The 18554-nt window shown below is 39.5% G+C and overlaps 2 protein-coding genes across 8 annotated transcripts in view; one reads left to right on the forward strand and one right to left on the reverse strand.

The window, feature by feature from the left end:
- PUS10 (pseudouridine synthase 10) overlaps positions 1-11274 on the reverse strand; it is a 34946-nt gene extending 23672 nt beyond the window's left edge. Inside the window, exons 1-4 of one of the 7 annotated variants that reach the window (XM_083829731.1) lie at positions 11143-11274; positions 10014-10150; positions 8157-8423; positions 6288-6374 (exon numbers count right to left, since the gene is read on the reverse strand). In XM_083829731.1, the coding sequence (XP_083685857.1) occupies positions 6288-6374; positions 8157-8423; positions 10014-10139 (480 nt within the window). In that variant the 5' untranslated portion in view covers positions 10140-10150; positions 11143-11274. The other 6 variants (XM_083829733.1, XM_083829732.1, XM_083829734.1 and 3 more) reach the window with 6 other exon arrangements.
- PEX13 (peroxisomal biogenesis factor 13) lies at positions 11201-16434 on the forward strand. Its single transcript, XM_083829738.1, has 4 exons — positions 11201-11383; positions 13086-13783; positions 14224-14349; positions 14872-16434. The coding sequence occupies exons 1-4, from the start codon at positions 11310-11312 to the stop codon at positions 15165-15167; spliced, it is 1194 nt and encodes a 397-aa protein (XP_083685864.1). The 5' UTR covers positions 11201-11309; the 3' UTR covers positions 15168-16434.
- The last annotated feature ends 2120 nt before the right edge of the window (positions 16435-18554 follow it).

Below are 18554 nucleotides of genomic sequence, written 5' to 3' on the forward strand. Positions count from 1 at the left end.
ACTTTTAAAATGTTCCTAGTGATACAAAATATACTTGTACATCTGGCTAAACTTAAAACGAATTAATATTCCTGAGTACTAATGAGCGTTCAGCCTGCTGCTGGAGAGACCTGGGAAGTGACACAAAAGATAGCGGGAAATCCCAGCTCCCTGAAACAAACTGCATACATTTCTAAGACATCAGTTTGCAAACGGACAACCAAGTCACCTCAAATCCCATCTAGCTTTAAAAACAGAAGAGGCTGCATTAAAAGGAGTTTGAAACTTGTTATTAACACTAAAACTAGGAAAAGACTCTGACAGCCTAAGTCAAGTGCAACTACCAGTTATCTGCCATACAGAGAAATGAAAAAAAGCATCTGAATGGATACTATTTGAAAACTGATTTGGCATATTATTAAAAAACATCTAATACAGTTAGCATCCATTATAAAAAACATGAAAACAAATGACACACTTGGTCTTATGGCAATCACAAAGCCTTTCCCTGAGGACTGCTCCTCATTTAAAGCTCAGCACTCAGTCAAGCAGTCACAGGCTGAATATGGAAAAGCTAAAGAACAGACGAAACGCTACTAGAAACCTGAAGAAGCTGTTGGTACAAACGCTGGAATTCACTAACAATTATTTATTACACAGCATACCTAGGAAAGGCTAGCAGATCTGATCTGAGAATCTTGAGCAGATTCCACCTTGAATTCTCCTTTTCTTTTTTTCCTCTTTTCCTCCCAGCTGCCCTTCTGTTGCTTTGTGCAAATCCTCCGTGAATGCCACCTTCTGCAGCTCCTGGTGCATTACTTTGAAGGGAGGTTCCAAGAAGCAATATTTATCTTACATGAGAGACCAGAGGATAACTCGGGGACCTCAAGAGGTCTCTATCCAACCTTGTGCTTAAAACAGAATCCGCTATGTAATCAGACCAGGTTGCTCTGGGCTTTATCCAATTAGGTCTTGAAAACCTCCAGTAATGGAGACTGCCCCACTTCTCTGGACAACCCGCTCCAATGCTGGATTGTCCTCAATCCATGCATGGTAAATGCTTTCACTCCCCTCCTCTAGCAACCTTATTTATGGAAAAAAACATAACGTAGCAGGCTCCTTTAATGTGGCACTGCCCAGGAACATCACTTAGGTGTCACACCGGCAACTGGAACTCAGCAGTACAAGAATTAACAGTGGCTGAAACAAAGGTCAAAAGCAGAATTAAAATTACCTGTGGTAAGAAAGGACAGTAGAAAGATACAAAAGTAAGCACAAGGAAGCATCAGCCAACAAATCAGTGCAACACTACCAGACTGGAGCAAAATTAAAAGGTCCAAGAAATTGAAGACTTCCGAAGAACAGTGTTTATGCCAAATGCTTCCAAAAGTGTATCTTTCCCCAACTTTGCTCTGGGGAGCTAGACATTTTAGAGGGGCATCTCTTTGCAGTCTCACTCACTTCTCTTTGGACTCACATATTGATCCTACACAGTGATCTGTTACTTCACTTTAGTAATTGTTCAGTGATTTAGGCTTTAAATTTTGTCTCTGCATGTGCTAAGAGTGACTGTCACTCTCTGCCTTGCAATGAAAACATACTAACTGAATTACTAAACCGAAATGCATTTAACCAAAATTTTAACTTTGACCTCAAATGGCCTTTGTATTAGGTCTTTATTTACTTTTGCCAGAAGTGATACTGGACACGCGTACTCAAAAAACCTGTACAATATTTCCATTTCAACAGAATGCCTATCATTGCAAGGGCCATTAATAAGAAAAAAAATCAATTGAAAACTTTCCACAATGAAGCAACAACATTCTCTGTTCTTCCTCTGCTAACAACCACTGTGTCACATTAAGACCAGTGTTACACTACTTAACTAATTGAACCAGTGCTGTTTACACACAGTCTGAACGCCTAAGTGTTCTCACTATCCTCACAGAAGCTGAATTTCAAAGCCAAGCTGTTTGTCTTGAAACAACTACAATGGAAAAATAAAATGAGTAGTTTTCAATCTGTGGACTGCAGATTGCTAGTAAAGATTCAGAGCAAGGTGACTCCACAACCATATACACACATGCAATGTCCAAAAATAAGAGTCCCTCTCTCCAAAATAGTGAAGATCACTGATCTACATTCTTCAGCACCTTAAATCCCTTCCCTGTCTTTTATGCTTTGTATATGATATATACGGTGCTTTAAGAATAAAAACATCCTCCCCCTCTACCCCAAACTCCGTCAAAATAATTACTCTCTGTTGTCAAGGAAATAATGAAGAGGTTTGAAAACATGTATCAAACTTTTAGGAGCAGAGCCAGGATCACATCATCTTTTGGTTGAAATCAGAAGGAACCACATCATATATCACTTTTACACACTGATAGAGGAACTCAATCAAAAAATGTCTATCATCTTTCCTTTGGTACATCTAAAAGAATGAGAAAAATCTTAAAAACAGTGCTAGAAATATTAAGGGGAAAGAGGGATGGTGGAGAGAGAATACGGATTTTGTTAGATACATGATCCACAAATCAGCACAGCACTGAACAAAATAAATATAGTTGTATCGATGGAATACTGTTTACTCAAATTCAGTGTGATTCATTATACTGCATATGTAGACAGTATGAGTAAGACTGCTTCACAAAATGCCATGAAGTATATTGTAATCTTGTTTGCATAATAACCCAGATAAAATCATAAATAAAAACAGTTTCCAATTGAATTTCCTTGAACATACATCTGAACTAGAAAATATGACAACCGCAGAACCAGGTCTAGAAATCCACCTTTGACAAATGCCAATTTAAACAATCTCAAATTCCTTGATTTAAAGCACACTGCAGGTTTGGTACTCCGTTGGGTGGCTAATCTCACTCCCTTTCCCTGTTTTATAGGGGCACAATTACAAACTAGAGAACACTTCTGCGTGTCAGAAACCGACTGCACTACAATAAGACCACAGGTCAAATCTCATCTCCTCTCTCCTGACTTCAAAAGTGAAAGAAAATTAAAGAAATTACTTTTCCCCTTCAGTTAAGACGAAACAATAGATTAGGGTACTGTGAGCACAGAAGCCAAAAGATCCCAAATTCCAAATCACATTCAACCAGTCCCTCTACTCCTATGCCTTAATTCCCCTGCTCTGCTCTTTCCCAGCTGTACGCGAAGCAGGGGATTGGATCCCTCTACTTCATAATTACTTTATGTTTGTGAAGTGGTTTGAAAATGAAAAATGCTCATTACAGAGCTCAAGCCTGCAGGGCAATGCTTAACAGCAAACATATTTCTGAAATACACTAGCACAAGCACTATATTGATTACAAGCTGCAGGATATTATTCTAATGCTATCTGAGGAATCACAGTGGCAACCGTTGAAATACCATGTGCAATCCCAGCCACAGCATTTTTTCTCTGTATTAGAAAAGAGCTTCGAGATGGGGAATTCCATGATGAGGTATACACAGTCCTACAGGGAGTAATGACTACAGATGCTATTTGCATCAATGTCCTTGTAGCAAGTACCAGGATGATGGATCACAACTGAGACTACAGACATAGCTAACAGTTACCCTTTTGAAGGGCATGACTCACTTCAAATTCTAATATAGTTGTCTGACATAAACTTGGGACTCTTGTATTTATGATTTATTTTAATCAAACATCCTACTTGTAGGAAGAGGTGATAGCTTCTTTGCATTACAGTTACAAATACTATGCAAATGTAAATTTTATGTTCCCCTATCCTTCAGCTCCTGTCCTACATTTTAGGCTTGGCAGGATGACAACCGTCATAATTAAAGTAGTTGAAGGTAATATTAAAAGGCAGTTTCTGATTTTTTTAAGTAAGTCAGAGAAAATCTGTGTGTCATACAAAAGGTCAATGGGAGGGAGTCTGTCTTTGGGGTGTCCTTTTATGATAAAATTACATGTGTTCTTGTAGAGTGCAGCTCAAAGAATTAATAGCAAAATTTAACAAAAGATCATTGTTTCAACACAAAACTTCTTGAAACATGGCAACTTCTGTTACCTGCTGCTTTTCTGTAACTATAAAGCAGGAACTGTTTTTACCACTTAGTTTTTGAAGTGGTAAGTGGATAGGTGCTAAACAAAAACCCATGATTGTAAACACATTCTCTCTCATCACCACCATCAACCATTTTCACCTCTCCAGTTGGAACACCGCTGCACAAACAGCTGCTTTAGCATTTGGCAAGACTGAAGGTGTGGAACAGAAAAGACAGAAGGAACCTTCTAACACAGACCTGCTTCCAGCTCAACTGAAACTGTTTCCAAAGAGAACAGACATATTTTTAGAGCTTCCCACTCACTCATCTCATACAACCTATTCATTTCTGGACCCACCCCACAGCTTTTATTCCCTTTGTTCTACCAAGCACTGTAGTATTGTTTGTTTGTTTGAGCATAAGAACCAGAAACCTTACCTGGAGCAGACGGACAGCTTAACAATCACATCATCTCACCCCTTTTATCAAACTAACAGTTTATTGCGCTTAGAAGACAAAGTTATTATAAAGTAATACATCTGGGTTTCTACTAACCGCGTTTGTCAAGTCAGTTTTCCCAGTCCACGCCGAGCATCATCAAGATTTCAGTCAGCAAGAGGAACTCTCTGAAGCAAACTATTATTTTTTTGCAAAAACATTTGCAACCAAGACGGCCTCAAAACCATACAGAAACACATGCCCTACTTGTTCAGACCAGCGTGAGAACATCAGCGAGCTAGAACTGCGATGCAATAACTCCCTCTACCGAGGCATTCTGGTAAAGACCCACAAGGACGCTACAAAAGAGCAGCAGCACCTAGTTTTTCTCTCCTTGCCTCTTAGTTATATACATAAGCTATGGGGAAAATATATTTTTAAGCTAGATCACTCACTGTCACTACAATAAATAGAGTAAGGAAGGTAGACTGGAAATTGAAAAGACCTGATCAGTGGCACCCTGAAACTAATAAGGCTTCTCTTTTTTTTTTAAACAAGTTTACACTTCTATGGTTAACCCTGGGAATCAATTTGGAGGAATTTTGACCAACATTTGGAGTTCTGCACATGCGTGCATCCATGTACTTACCTAGCCTGAAAGTGCTTTATTTATGTATTTTTTGATTAATCTCATTTTTTTTGGATGACCATAAAATGAAATGGGAGTAAAGAGACTTCATCCAGACAGAAAGCCCAAAGCAATTTGTTCTGGTATTATTTTACCAGACATAGTGACAGCTGAGGTGAACACCCCAACCATGCTTAATTTTGGATAGGAAGTAGACAGTCTGATGTGCAATCAGTCTTAGAAGTAGAACGTATGTCAGCACAACACGGTTATTGCACTGGAATTTGCCTGAGAAGCAAGAACTAACAGTACTATTCAACACTAAAAGTGTACTAGGTAGTTAAACTATCAAGCTGTGTGGAATGAGAACAGTCGTCACCACAGATCTATATGCAAATCCAGGAAGACTTCATTCTGAAGTTTCTACTACATCTTACTATGGGAGGCATCTATTTTAAAGACTTCCATGTTGCCCTTTGCAAGAGTATTTTTGCATCACTTTATATTGGAAAGCAAGGAAACACGTAAAACATCTCACAACTCAGCAAAAATTGTCACTTTGTTAATCAAGTTATACTATAGTTAGTATTCTACCTTGATTTTCAAAGAAATTATCTGGGTTATATACTGCCCATGCTACCATTATCTTTTGTAATTAAATGACTGAAGTGTAAACAATTTAAGTTTGATTAGAATTGCCATCAAAATCAGCAGTTTTACAACTCCTACAACTGTAGTTTCACAAATCCAGACTTTCAACAATGCCCAAGACAGGTGAAATACATATTTTTACATCGTTTAAAATGCTGTGGAGGTAAAGAGTTTATCTTCAAATTTCTTCATTTGTATTCTGCCGTACCAATTATCATTTATTTCAGGAAAGGCACCAGCTGTGCAATTCCTTCTCTAAGAAGATCCACAAAGCAGAATGGGCATCTGTACCAAGCGGAACAATACACTAAGGGTTTGAGAAACTCTTCTTAGTTTTTCAGATGTAAAGTAACTCCTGGGCTAACTGAAAACTGAAGTAACTCAGACACTTTATTAATTATAATAATACTCAGCAAAAAGGAAGGGGTGAGCAGACATCACTTCTAACATGTGTTCAAGTTTGATTTTTAATTGCTATTATTTGAAAAAGCAAATGAACAACAATCTCCAGTTCATACCTTTCACAGTTATTTTCTTTAATATGCATTTAAGTTATGAAAATATATCTGTAACTTACCTCCCTAACAGACAGCTGTGGGGGTAGTGACACAGAAAATACAAAACTGGTGAACTGGTAGTCAGCAGAATTAACCTTTTCACACACCTGTAAGGGAAGGATTTTAATGTTAATGTTAAACTACAGCAATGGAAGTGAGTAGATAATCTTTTAGGATATTCTTTATTCTAGCATCATCACTGTAAATCCATATTAATACACATTCAGAGAGATGCCAAACACACAAACTAGACTAATCCCTAACAACTTATTGAAATATAAGCCCTTTTTTTAAAGGGAAAAAAAAAAAAAAGAAGACACTAAAGAACTGTTGTTCTTATTGCTGTGGTATTATGAAACAACAAAACTCATTATTTTATGGTTAAAACCAATTGTATACATAAATCTTGGCATAAGGAATTATACCACTGTGACCAAAGTCTAGAACAGTTGACTCAGAATATTTTTCTTCATGGCACTGATATAATTCTATGACAATAAAAATGTTAAGGTCCTGGGATAAGACAGGAACAAACAGGTTTCCACAGTAATAATTCAGTCAGTCTTCAAAGTAACAGAATAGAACGGAATGTTTCATCTTTCAGTTTACGACAGAACACCTACATTTTCTCAGGATTACTATACAACCACTACAAATAAGTGGGAACTTCGCCTAGATTTCTACTGTGCTTTGATACAAAAATCATGTTTGTCACTGGAAATAAAGCGAGAACCCAAACAGGCATCAAATGTTTTCAAGTAAGATAGTGAAAACTGATGGCTACATGTCTCTACTGGAAGGAAGCTTAAACACACATGGAGAAAAAGAACAAAATTTCAGCGATTTTAGTGAATGTTAACAAAGACAAATTACGAGCTTTCAAGATGAAATCAACATCTCAAATAAGGAAATTTCCTCATAAGAGAATCAGGTTTTGTGGAGCCTGTAACAAATGCTGTGAGATTTTCCATTGCTGTGCAAGAGTGTATCTCCAAAACAAGTCTTAAAAGTAGGTTCAGTAAACATATATGCACTCTTTCAATGGAAACAAAAAAGAAGCATCACACACTTCAACAGAAACTATATACTACGCTTTCTATTTAGTCCTAGTTTTTTTATACAGTCATGCTATTAAACCAAATTCTTGGTTTTCCTATTAAATCTGTTAGACTCTTCAAATGCAAGCAGAATTTTTTAGCTGATATTTAGGTTTGTCACATAAGCAACTTCATTGCTCAGAGATGTTCACAACACTCATTATGCCTGTACTCTCCTAATTCATATTTTCTTCAATATCTACAATCTGTTGTATCACTGAAACATTGTCTTCCTTTGTGACTTTCTAAATAGTACTATATGGTAAAGAAATGTTCCTGCTATATTAGGAACACTTAGTCAAGCTGAAGAACACAGCATTTGATGCCCCCTCATTTTACCTTTATATAGCAAAAAGTGAACAGAGATCATCATTTACAGTGAGGTTTTATTTGTACTGTATGCAGCTGAACCTCAGGTTATCTCCTAAACTCATGCAACTACATATCTGTTAATCTTTTTCTTAGGAAAATAGGTTTCTATCAGTCATTCCATTGCACCTGCACTGCTATTTTTGAAGTTACATTATGAGAAACCCTGGGTAAAATATGGTCACACTGACAAATTCTATTCTGCAGCTGCAGAAGAGGTATGCAAACACTATGTCAAGGAGCAGTACGTAGTTGAATGGCGCCACCTACACTTCAAATATTCAAAATGGGTAAATGTTTTGCTCTTTCTCTCAGTTGTTTAACTGTATGTATGGTGTTTTTAATCACCAGCTCCCTGCTGCAGGCCCCAACATGCAAAAGCTCCTAAAAAGTACACATATAGATTAAAAACTGGTTATTTACCCTTTTGACAAAGTCAGCCTCGCAGAACTCCTGAAGAATTCCCAAACACACATTGCAAACCTCCACAGTTGAGTTCTCCACAGCAGCATTGTCATCATTAACCAAAGGAATCTGCTTGAGCACTCCATTCTGGTTCAGATCATCAGGCACCTCTTCTGTGTATTCAAGTCTGATTCGCTTACATGGTGGATCAACTACGCCAAAACCAGCTGTATCTTCTTTTTGTTGGTTATTTTTCAGGAATTCTTTCAGATCCTTCATCAAATCCTAACACAAACAGAAGGATCCTACTGTTGTTGGTTTCACCTCTTTTATCAAATGCTGTAAAAAGCACTTACATGTCTCTGAAAGGCAGTAGCAACCACCCAACTTTAGTCTTTGTGTATGTAATTAATACCTTTTAATTTATACCAAAAGACATCTGCACAATTAAAAAAGCTACAAACTGTATTTCTGTCAAAATGTTACCCAAAGACGTTGATTTTTGCTGAACAGACTTCTTTACCATCCAAGAAAAGTGGAAACATTTTACAGACTGACTTGCAGAAATTCATTCATCATCAACCCCATTGCTATTCAATGAAAACAGGTGTTTATTGCCTTTTTGTCATTTAGATTATGTAAGCATTTAATTCCCCCAACTCAATTAGCCAAGATGACTAGGAAGAGAGTTGGCCACTACAGTATGAGAAGAAAATGAGAACAGATAAATGTGAGGGTGAAATTAAATGCACGTGACAGAGGAGGAACAACTTCATGTAATGAGAGAAGCCTACAAATATTCAAAGGTGTGTTGGTGAGGAGAGAGAAGAATTAACTACATGTCTGTAATTTAGGAAGGGTGACATATAGAGGTAAGGTATAGTTCAGAAAAAAAAATTATTAAAACATCTCCAATAAAAAAGAGAGTAGTTACTGCATAGTTACAGCTCACGAGGAAAATTGGGTAGAGCTGCAAAAGAATGAAAAACAGCATGTGGAATGAACGCTTCTCAAATGATTGAAAGAAAATGGAAAAGGATAAAGAAGAAAAATTTGAAAGATGAATTCTGGAGCGTCTAAACTTGAATAAAGGTGAAAAAAATCAAAACAAACACCATAAGATGCAAGCGTAAAGACAAGGGATTAGACCAGGTAAATGGCAATGTTTATTTGGCCTACATGATGATACCTCAGAGATATGAGGTACCTACCTCAATATGGTAGAGGAGCAAATAGCCAAAACCAAGTTGAGACATGTCTAATACTAGAACACGGGCAAGAATAATTGTGCACAACTAGGAAAAATTAGGAGAACATTGAATTTCAGCAGTAAGATCTGCTAAACAGGATACCTAATAACACTCTGTTTGACTGAAAATGGTAAATTTATCATTCACCTGTGCTGTGCCATTCTTTAGTTACAGCCCCCCATTCAATTCTACTGAAAGAAAGAAGTATGAGGCAAAAGTACACAGATGGTTCCTTCTCTGTATCAACTGCACTGACACACAGAATCTTTGCTACTTAATACATTAAAGGAAAAAGAAAGGAGGGAACTGTCATAGCTGCACTGCTATGCTAAGTGATAGATCCGTGCTGTGCAGAAGCTACTCTGCCCTGTTTACCAGTATTTCCAGGTAACATGTAGCAACTTTCTCAGTCAATGTTAACATCAAACCCACAACAATTCTTGTATTCTACCATTCTTGTCATTTCTCAAATTTGCAGTGTAGCAGTCATTCTCCATAACTCATTCTGCAAAGCATTTTCCTCTCAGGCAAAGAGCCCGAGAACTCAACATCGTCTCCAAGGAGTGTGCAAAGAACACTGCGTTTATATGTTCACACATTCTAATTAGGAATACAAAGAACAAACCTTGTATGGATGTCTGTAAAGTGTCTGTGATCCCACACGGCAGAACCTGAAAATACATCGTGGGCAAGTGCCAGTGTTCAGTAATAGCTGAACAATTGGTTTGTCCTTTTCTGTTAGCGAAGACATGCTGGATAATTCTAAAATTAAAAGAGAAAAAAAAAGGAAAAACCTAAGGATAAACGTAATTCAGCAACTCAAGGATAAAAGGACTCGTATAACTCCCAGTGAGGTACTCACACTTACTGGCTATCTAGGAAACTTGCGGACGCATATAATAACTACAATTGTTCACACCAAAGGTTCAATTAGTGTACTGTCTTCCAAAGCAGGGACAAACAGATATGACAGGGAAATGTGTGTGTGCAGGGCATACTACCTCTGTCAAGTGCTCTCTGTCTCCAGTTCTCTCTGCTTTGGGGGACTTTTCCGAGCTGCCATCATTTGTCTGTTGGTAAACTAACAGATCTTTCATTAAAACCATCTCTTGTGTCTCCCATATTTTTGTCATTGCCTCTGTAACATCTTTTATCAACAAATTCCATGTCTATCGCCCAGTGGCAGACGAAAGACCTGATTTTATTTGGGGTTTAGTTCCTCTAGACAACATTTGATGTCACCCTAGGCTTTGTATGGCATGAGATGGTGTGAAGCATGGTATGTTGGCACTCCCCACACCACTCACAGTTTATTAAATGTCTAACGTCCGTTGCATAGCATTAGAAATACCTCAGCCATGGAAGACCTTCACAGAATAGGGAAAGTTATTAATTCAATTATTTTCCACGAGATTTGGATTCTTTATGGTCGGCTATAAAAACAAGGAGTATGTAGAAAACTCGAAATTATATTTTAGAAGAAAAAACAAACAAACGTACTTTCAGACACTGCCTAACTTAATTCAGCTTCCTGCCACCTGAACGACACGGCCGTGCCGACGCCTCACGCCCTCACCGCCAAGACCCGGAGACCCAAAAGGAAGAAGCCGGGGAGGTTCCTGGGGAACCCCCGCTCCCGGGGCGGCTCCGGGAGCCGCTCCCTCCGCGCCCCGCTCCTCACGGCCGCCCCCGGGCCGCCATAAGCCCGCGCGCCTCCCCTCAGAGCGGCCCTCGGCGCGGGGAGCCGCGCTCACCTCGATCCGAGCCGGGCGCTGGGCGGGCGGCAGGGCCGGCCGAGGGCTGCGCAGGGCAGGGCGGAGCGGCGGAGCGCGTCGCCGCCCGATTGCTCGGTGCTGCCGCGCCCGCCGGGGGCCGGGCCGGGCCGGGCCGTGCCCACAGCCGGGCCCGCAGCGAGGCGGAGATGGCGTCGCAGCCGCCGCCTCCCAAGCCCTGGGAGAACCGGCGGCTGGCGGGCACCGTGGCGCCCGCCTTCCAGTGAGTGCGGGGCAGCCGGGGGACGAGCGGCCGCCGCCGGGGGTCGCCTGCACGCCTGCGGCCCGGCTGGGGCTGGGGACGGGCGGCTGCCATCGGCCCCCCGGAGCGCCCCCCCCGGCCGCCCTCCCTGAGGGCGGCTCAAAGGTCGGGCCGGAGCCTGAGGGGCTGGGGCGCCCCGGGGTGGGCTGGGGCCGTTTGTCGGAGGTTTTGGGGAGGAGGAAGGTGTGCGCGGTGGGGAAGCTGAACCCGGGTGGTTAAACACGCCGCTTTGGCTTGGGAGGCCGTGGAGGTGCGTGGGCCTCCGGGGAGCGGGGGAGCTGCGCCTTGTGAGAAGTGGGGAAGGGGAACTGGGGCATCTGGCACCACTACCTTCGTCTGGGTGTCCCGAAAATACAACGTGGGATGTTGTACGGTTCCTTTTTTTTTTTACCAGAAATCAGTGCTTGATGGTTGAAGATCAGCCTTGTGTAGCATGTTTGGCGCTAGCGGTAGCAGTTAGAGTGAGTTGAAACTGGGCAAAAGGTGAGCCCCAAAGTGAACTTCCAACAAAAACTTTCTGCTTCCACCACAAGCTGAAGCTTGCTGAGTAGAAATGTAATTTTTCTTGGTGGGATTATCTAGTTCATTTTAAATTGCTTCAAGGAGCTTAAAAGTGAGGTGTCCTAAGGTGACTATTGGGTGCGTAGCGTGTCTTCTGTGGTAATACCTTATTCTTGCTTCTGTTTTTAACTGTTAAGAGACTTAAAGTTTAAGATGGCAAAAGCAAACATTATGAATATACAAATATTATACTCTGTTTTGCAAACTGTAGGTTTTGCTGAGAGGAAGTTGTTCTGTATCTTACGTGTAACTGATATAGCAAGCATGTTTCATATTGAAATGAGCAAAAGCTGGCATCTGGTTGATAGAAGTCAAATACCAACCTAGTTAGTACTCAGAGACTTACTGCAAAGGGCATAGATAAACCAACCGAAATTTACAGGCATGCAAATGGCTAGAAGTTCATTTAATTAAAAAAAAAAAAAAGGCTCGTAATACCTTTTTCTGCTAACTGATAATGCATTCAATCTCTAAATGTTCTGCATAAAGGTTATTAGAAAGGTTAGGTAGAGAAGGAAAAGCAGGGGACCCTAAGGCCTTGCATATGCTGTATAATTGTTTGGATTCTCAATTAGGTCACACCACCCTCTTCTCTAAGGGTGGATTCAAAGGAGCTGTCAGACTTCTTTCCTCCTGTACCATTGGCTTATTATCTAGGAGAGATGAGAACAAGTATTGGAAATAAAGCTTTCATATTGCAAAATGTTCTTGGTTGCATGTATAAGACAGTCTTGCATGGAGATAAACAACTTTGGTGTTACAGCATCAGGTGCGATAGATCTGGATGCAGCATTTCCTGCTTTCTTAGTCTATATGATAAATTAGCTGAAGGTTTTTCCATCTGTATGATTCAGTTGGGTTGCAGTTCCATCCTTACAAAGAATATCTCATGTTTTTTTTTTTCCTGAAAGACCTGTGTTTCTTGGCTAAATTTTTTACTTCTTACAAACATTGTGCAATGTACTGGGTGTTTGGCTACTAAATTCCTCACCCTGGCACTACTGAAACGCGCTGTCATATTTATAGTTAGTCCAGACCTCTGAGGAAAACGAAAATGCAACCTTATTTTGAGTACTGATCTTGATTGTCTGAATTTGTTTAGGTCTCCTGACTTGAGTGACAACTTGCTGACCAGACCTGGACAACCCACAGTTGCACGAATACCTCCACCTATTTTGCCAAGACCATCACAGCAAACAGGAAGCAGCAGTCTGAGCACTTTCAGGCCAGCCTATAGTAGTTCTTTTACTCCAGGCTATGGTTCATATGGAACCTCTTTTTATGGAAGCTATAGTCCTTACAGTTATGGATATGGTGGTTTGGGTTATAACCGCTTTCGTACAGATGATATTCCTCCCAGCAGGTTTGTTCAGCAGGCTGAAGAGAGCAGCAGAGGCGCCTTTCAGTCCATCGAAAGTATCGTGCATGCATTTGCCTCGGTCAGCATGATGATGGATGCTACATTTTCAGCTGTGTACAACAGTTTCAGAGCCGTGTTGGATGTAGCCAATCACTTCTCCCGCCTCAGAATACACTTCACAAAGGTGTTTTCAGCTTTCGCTTTAGTGAGAACTATAAGATATCTCTACCAGCGTCTACAGCGGTTACTAGGTTTGCGGAAGAGCTCTGAGAATGAGGATTTGTGGGCTGAAAGTGCGGGGACAGTAGCTCGTGTTGGTCTTGAAGACAAGGCAGCTAACTCAGCAAAATCCTGGCCTATTTTCTTGTTCTTTGCTGTTATAATGGGAGGTCCCTATCTGATTTGGAAACTGCTTTCTACATACACTGATGAAGAAACAGGTAAGATGATGTGCTGTGTGAGAGAAGTGCAGAGTATACGTTCACTTAGTTATCACGTGTAAAGATTAATCTTATATTTCAGTAATGGAAGTTAACTAGATACTGGGGTACAATTTTAGGCATGTGATACAGGTAACAGCCTGTTTAAATAGCCTACTCTTGAGTTAGGATGCAGTTTTTTGGTATGCCTTGTGTGATTCAAAAATTACGGTTTCTTTCTATTTCTGTGTCCTTTCTATGAGATGCGTCAGCTGAGGAGGAAGGGGGGAAGCTATTGGGTATGTTGTCTTACAAAATCATGATTTGTTTGTTACTGCTGACAGTTCTCTGTCAGAATTTTTAGTGAGGCAGTTAAGGTGTCTTCTCCATTTTTATTTTATTAAAAACAAACAAGCACTTAATTCAAAGCAAGTAACTTCTTAACTTCTATTTGGAAACAGTGTCTAGTAACTGGGCAAGTGGCGAAGATGATCATGTAGTTGGAAGAGCAGAATATGACTTCAATGCTCTTTCAGAAGAAGAAATTTCTTTCCGTGCTGGTGACATGCTCAAATTAGCACCCAAAGGTAAACTTTTAATCTTTTATTTGTTTTCTAATCACGTCCCCCCGTTTCAGACTGTAACAATATGACTTATTTCACAAAAACAAAACACCTTGTTGGACCCAACTCCTCATCTCTACTGCTTTTTTTTTTGTCCATTAGTTATTACATGCGTTCTAACAAAACCCACTGAACAATTTTGTTCAATTTCCCTAAAGTATGACACAACCTAAACTTACCCAGGGAGTACTTTGTGGTTACTGTCTTGGCTATTTTTTCCTCATGTGCACTGTACAACAGTGAAAAATATTTTTCCTGTGAAAAAATCTGATGGTGTCAACAATTTCAGCTTCACAGTACTCTTCAGAATACCTCACCAATGCAGATCCTAGTCATTTCTCCTGTGAACTAATTTGTATCTGCCTTTTATCACAGAGTTATTTTCTCTGTGTGATTAGTTGTCCTCTACCTCCTGGTGTATTTGTACCTCAACTGCAACGTATTTTGAATTGTTTTGTAACAATGCATTTGTGTTTTCTTCTTCAGAACAACAACCCAAAATCCGTGGCTGGCTTTTGGCTAGTTACGATGGCCAAACAACAGGACTTGTGCCAGCTAATTACATCAAAATACTGGGCAAAAGAAGAGGTAGGAAAACAGTGGACCTGGAAAGGATTACGGAGCAACGGCCATCCTTTGTCGGCACATCTGATAGAGGATCCACTGCTGCTGTGACTTTAGAGGAGCAGGAAGCTGCTTTTGATTCTGTTTTTGCTGGAAGTAGTAAAGTTCCTGTTGCATCTGACTCCACTGTAGTCAGTGGAGAGAAACAGGGACTCTAAGGCACTTTCATCAACAAAGCAACTGAACTATGTTTTATTGATAAAACTTAGGGTATGTTGAAAATCTGTATTGTAGTGGAACACTGATGGGTCTTCACCAGTTATTGCTGCTACTGACTGGTGAAGGGATGGAGAGATGATTGCTCAAATTTGTATTATTTATTTTTGGTTGACCTATGGCTGTATATTAGTGACTCTACCCAACCACCTGGCAGCAGCTGTAAGATCTTGAGTCAAGAAAAGTTGAGGTGCTTATGACAAAGCAAACAAACAAATGAGGACTGACCTGTTCTTGTTAAGTAGACAAACTGTTGATGAAACCTGGAGATTAATGTCCAGTCTTCATTGGAATGTCAGCTTGACAAGATGCCACTTCAATAAATGTGCAAAGGGAAAAAACAGATTTCTGTAAAAAGCCCTCCAAAACTGGAGGCTGAGTATGATAAAATAGTGATAGTGCATTGTTTCCCTCTGAACGGAATAAGAATTGCAAGAGATTTAGGTGACACAGCCGAATCATTAGAAGATATCAATTGCTTGCTTTTTGATAAGAAGTAGGGCTTCTGACATAAAGACCTTAGCTCTTTCTTATCAAAAAAAGAATGTGACTCGTGAAAAAGAAGGGGGGGTACCGTGGAGGATGGATTAGGAATTACAGAGGAAGAACAGTGAGCCTTCAGCAGTAGTTCTAACTTTATTATTATTATTAAAAGAACATTAGAATGAAGGGCATCACTTGGTCAAGCACTTTCCAGGGCACTTACTGTCATTCCCTTCTGTAGTAAACTCATTTGTCATCACTCCTAGCCATGTTGTGTTGTAGCCTGTTTACTGCCTGTCAGTAGCCTATCAACTGCCATCTGCATCTCTTTATTTTTTTTTTTTATTTTTTATTTCTTTATTTTTTTGGTTTTTGTTTTCAAGAATGTCAAAATACCTATGCTGCATTTTTAGTGCAGCGGTCATGCTTTGAAGTGTGTGGGGGTTAACAATTCCATTGAGTGGCAAAGAAAAAGTAAAGTTTCTTGTTTAGTTGTCTCAATTAGCTAAGTTCTTGGAGTTAACTCCTTGTGCTGTCTTTCAGGTGGTTAATGTTGCATCTGCCCATACTATTTGAGGGCTCTGGTTTATCAAAAGCCATAAAAGCATTAAGACTGTTGCAAGTGCTTGGTATTTCTTTCATATTGGTGTTTGAGAATTCAGTATTGAAATACAGTTTTTCTTAATGAAGCAAAGAATAATTACAACTTTTTTCCTTGAAAATATATATATGTGTGTGTGTGTGTAATATATACATACATATAACATGTTGAGCTTCTGAAGGTTAGAGCGGTGGGTAAAATACCTAAAGCTTGTCTTTATCACTAAAATAGCTTTTTATTTTAAAGGTACTCAAAAGTATTAGTAAAAGTAGGACATGCCCTTTGCTTAACTGATCCAGTAGTTTCAATTTGACTGTTTCTACTGAGATCTTCAACATCCATTACATATTAGCAGAGCTTTCAGTATTTATATTTTAATTGCATTTGCTGGCCTTGAGTTACGAGAATCCTGTTCACCACGACAAATCTATGACAAGGAAAATTGAAGGGAGCATTGCGTTATTGAGGTAGGGTGGCTGAAAAGATGCATCCTGTGCTGGAACCTTGGATTTTAAAGTAACCTCTGAATGGCTGCTGATAACGAGCAAGAATTAAGTGGTTGTGCTCGGATATTGGGAGTAACCATTTTTACTAGATTGTTAGATCCTCAAGTGCAGAGGAAAAGGAAAGAGTAGTTTAAAGGGGAAATGGGAAACTAGAACTAGGTTTAAAACAGAACACGTTCCTGAGACATTTCTTTGTGTATCAGGGCATTGAAGAATTTTTTCTGTATTTGGAAATAACACCTGTTGTTGAAATAAAATTAGCAAACAACCCTGAAATATAAAAGGGGGGTGAGGGGTGGGAATGAGGTTGTTAAGTGTACAGTTCTGCTTACAGTGTGTATTCATGGAGGGAATTAGTTTACTGTTGTGAGTTTTAATTGACGGACTGTCAGCCTCTCTCGTGTCAGTGGAAGATTTCAATCAGAGGAAGGGTCTTTTAAATAAATGAATAAATGAAACCCAAACTTTTGTGGAATATCCATTCAAGTAGACTTCTGTTTATCTGCTCAGAACAAGTTGGGAAGACAGTACCTCAATGTTCATCAGAAACCTTAAAACTACTAATTTTTAGAAAGATGGATTTAACACTCACATTTCAGGTCATAATATTTTTGAAAACATTTTTTTAGTAGAAAAATAGGTTATAAATAACTTGTCTTCACAGCAGTTCAACTTTAATCTACCAATCACTAACTGTCATAACTACATCTGCTAAATCCTGACTAGAGTTTTGATTCTTTCAATCTTGTGATTACTTTAATACGAAATGAAGGCTCTGAGGAAATGAAGTTATTTAGCTCGCAATTAACTGTATTGGTTGCAGAAGGGTGTTAAAAATAATTGAAGTAAAATACATACTGTTTCAAGATTTAGATTTTTCCTTTTTCTTTGTATGTACAAACTAGCATTAGGAAAGGGTGTGAATTTCATTGTCTACATCTCTGCCTGTACGTCAGCCTACAGAAAAACCATCTCAGTGAATGCTGATTGAAAAAGAGAGGCTGATTGACAGGCTGCTCAAGACTTGTGCAAGTTAAGAACAGTGAGAAGACTAAAAGGAGAAGGTGCGGCTCCAACTGGAGTATGTAGAAGAGGAGATTAGGAAAGAGGTGCAGTTGAAATACTGCTGAACTGAGCTGAAGTACTGCTGAAATACTGCATTAGGCAATTGACTCTTATTTTAAGATCTGTAAGTACTGAGCTACCTTTATTATTCTTTGGCGCTACTTGTATACCTGTAGCAGACCTAGAAGGTTCTAACAGACCTACAGCATTTGCTTATATAAAATTTTAATCTTTTTTGAATGTTATTATAGACTGTTCAGCATACCAACCATTTTGTGCTTGAATACTATCTGAACTAATGACAGCTGCCAATTTTGACTGGTTCTCTGGGTGCTAGCAGTACATGAATGTGCACATGTTCAAAGCTTCGCTCAGGTTTCTGACAAATAAATTATAAACACTCCTTTTGTCTAGTAGAACTTAATAAAATTGTCCTTTCTTTGCACAGGTTCAAAAAATTCCTTCTGTGGAACTGGACTGCATCTGAGCTAGTAAGATTGCTTTGACGTATTGGTCATATTGGTGAAATGTAGTAGTCAAGTAAATACAAAGAAAAGAGTTTCTTATAAATCTGATTTGTCAGTGAAAGTTTTCCAAAAGAGGTTTAAAGTCAGTAACCAACACGATGACTTCCTTGACACTCCATTGCTGTTGTATAAATATTCTTGTTGGTG

This window comes from Anser anser (genome assembly GCF_964211835.1).
Source record: "Anser anser genome assembly, chromosome: 3".
Taxonomy (NCBI): Eukaryota; Metazoa; Chordata; class Aves; order Anseriformes; family Anatidae; genus Anser; species Anser anser.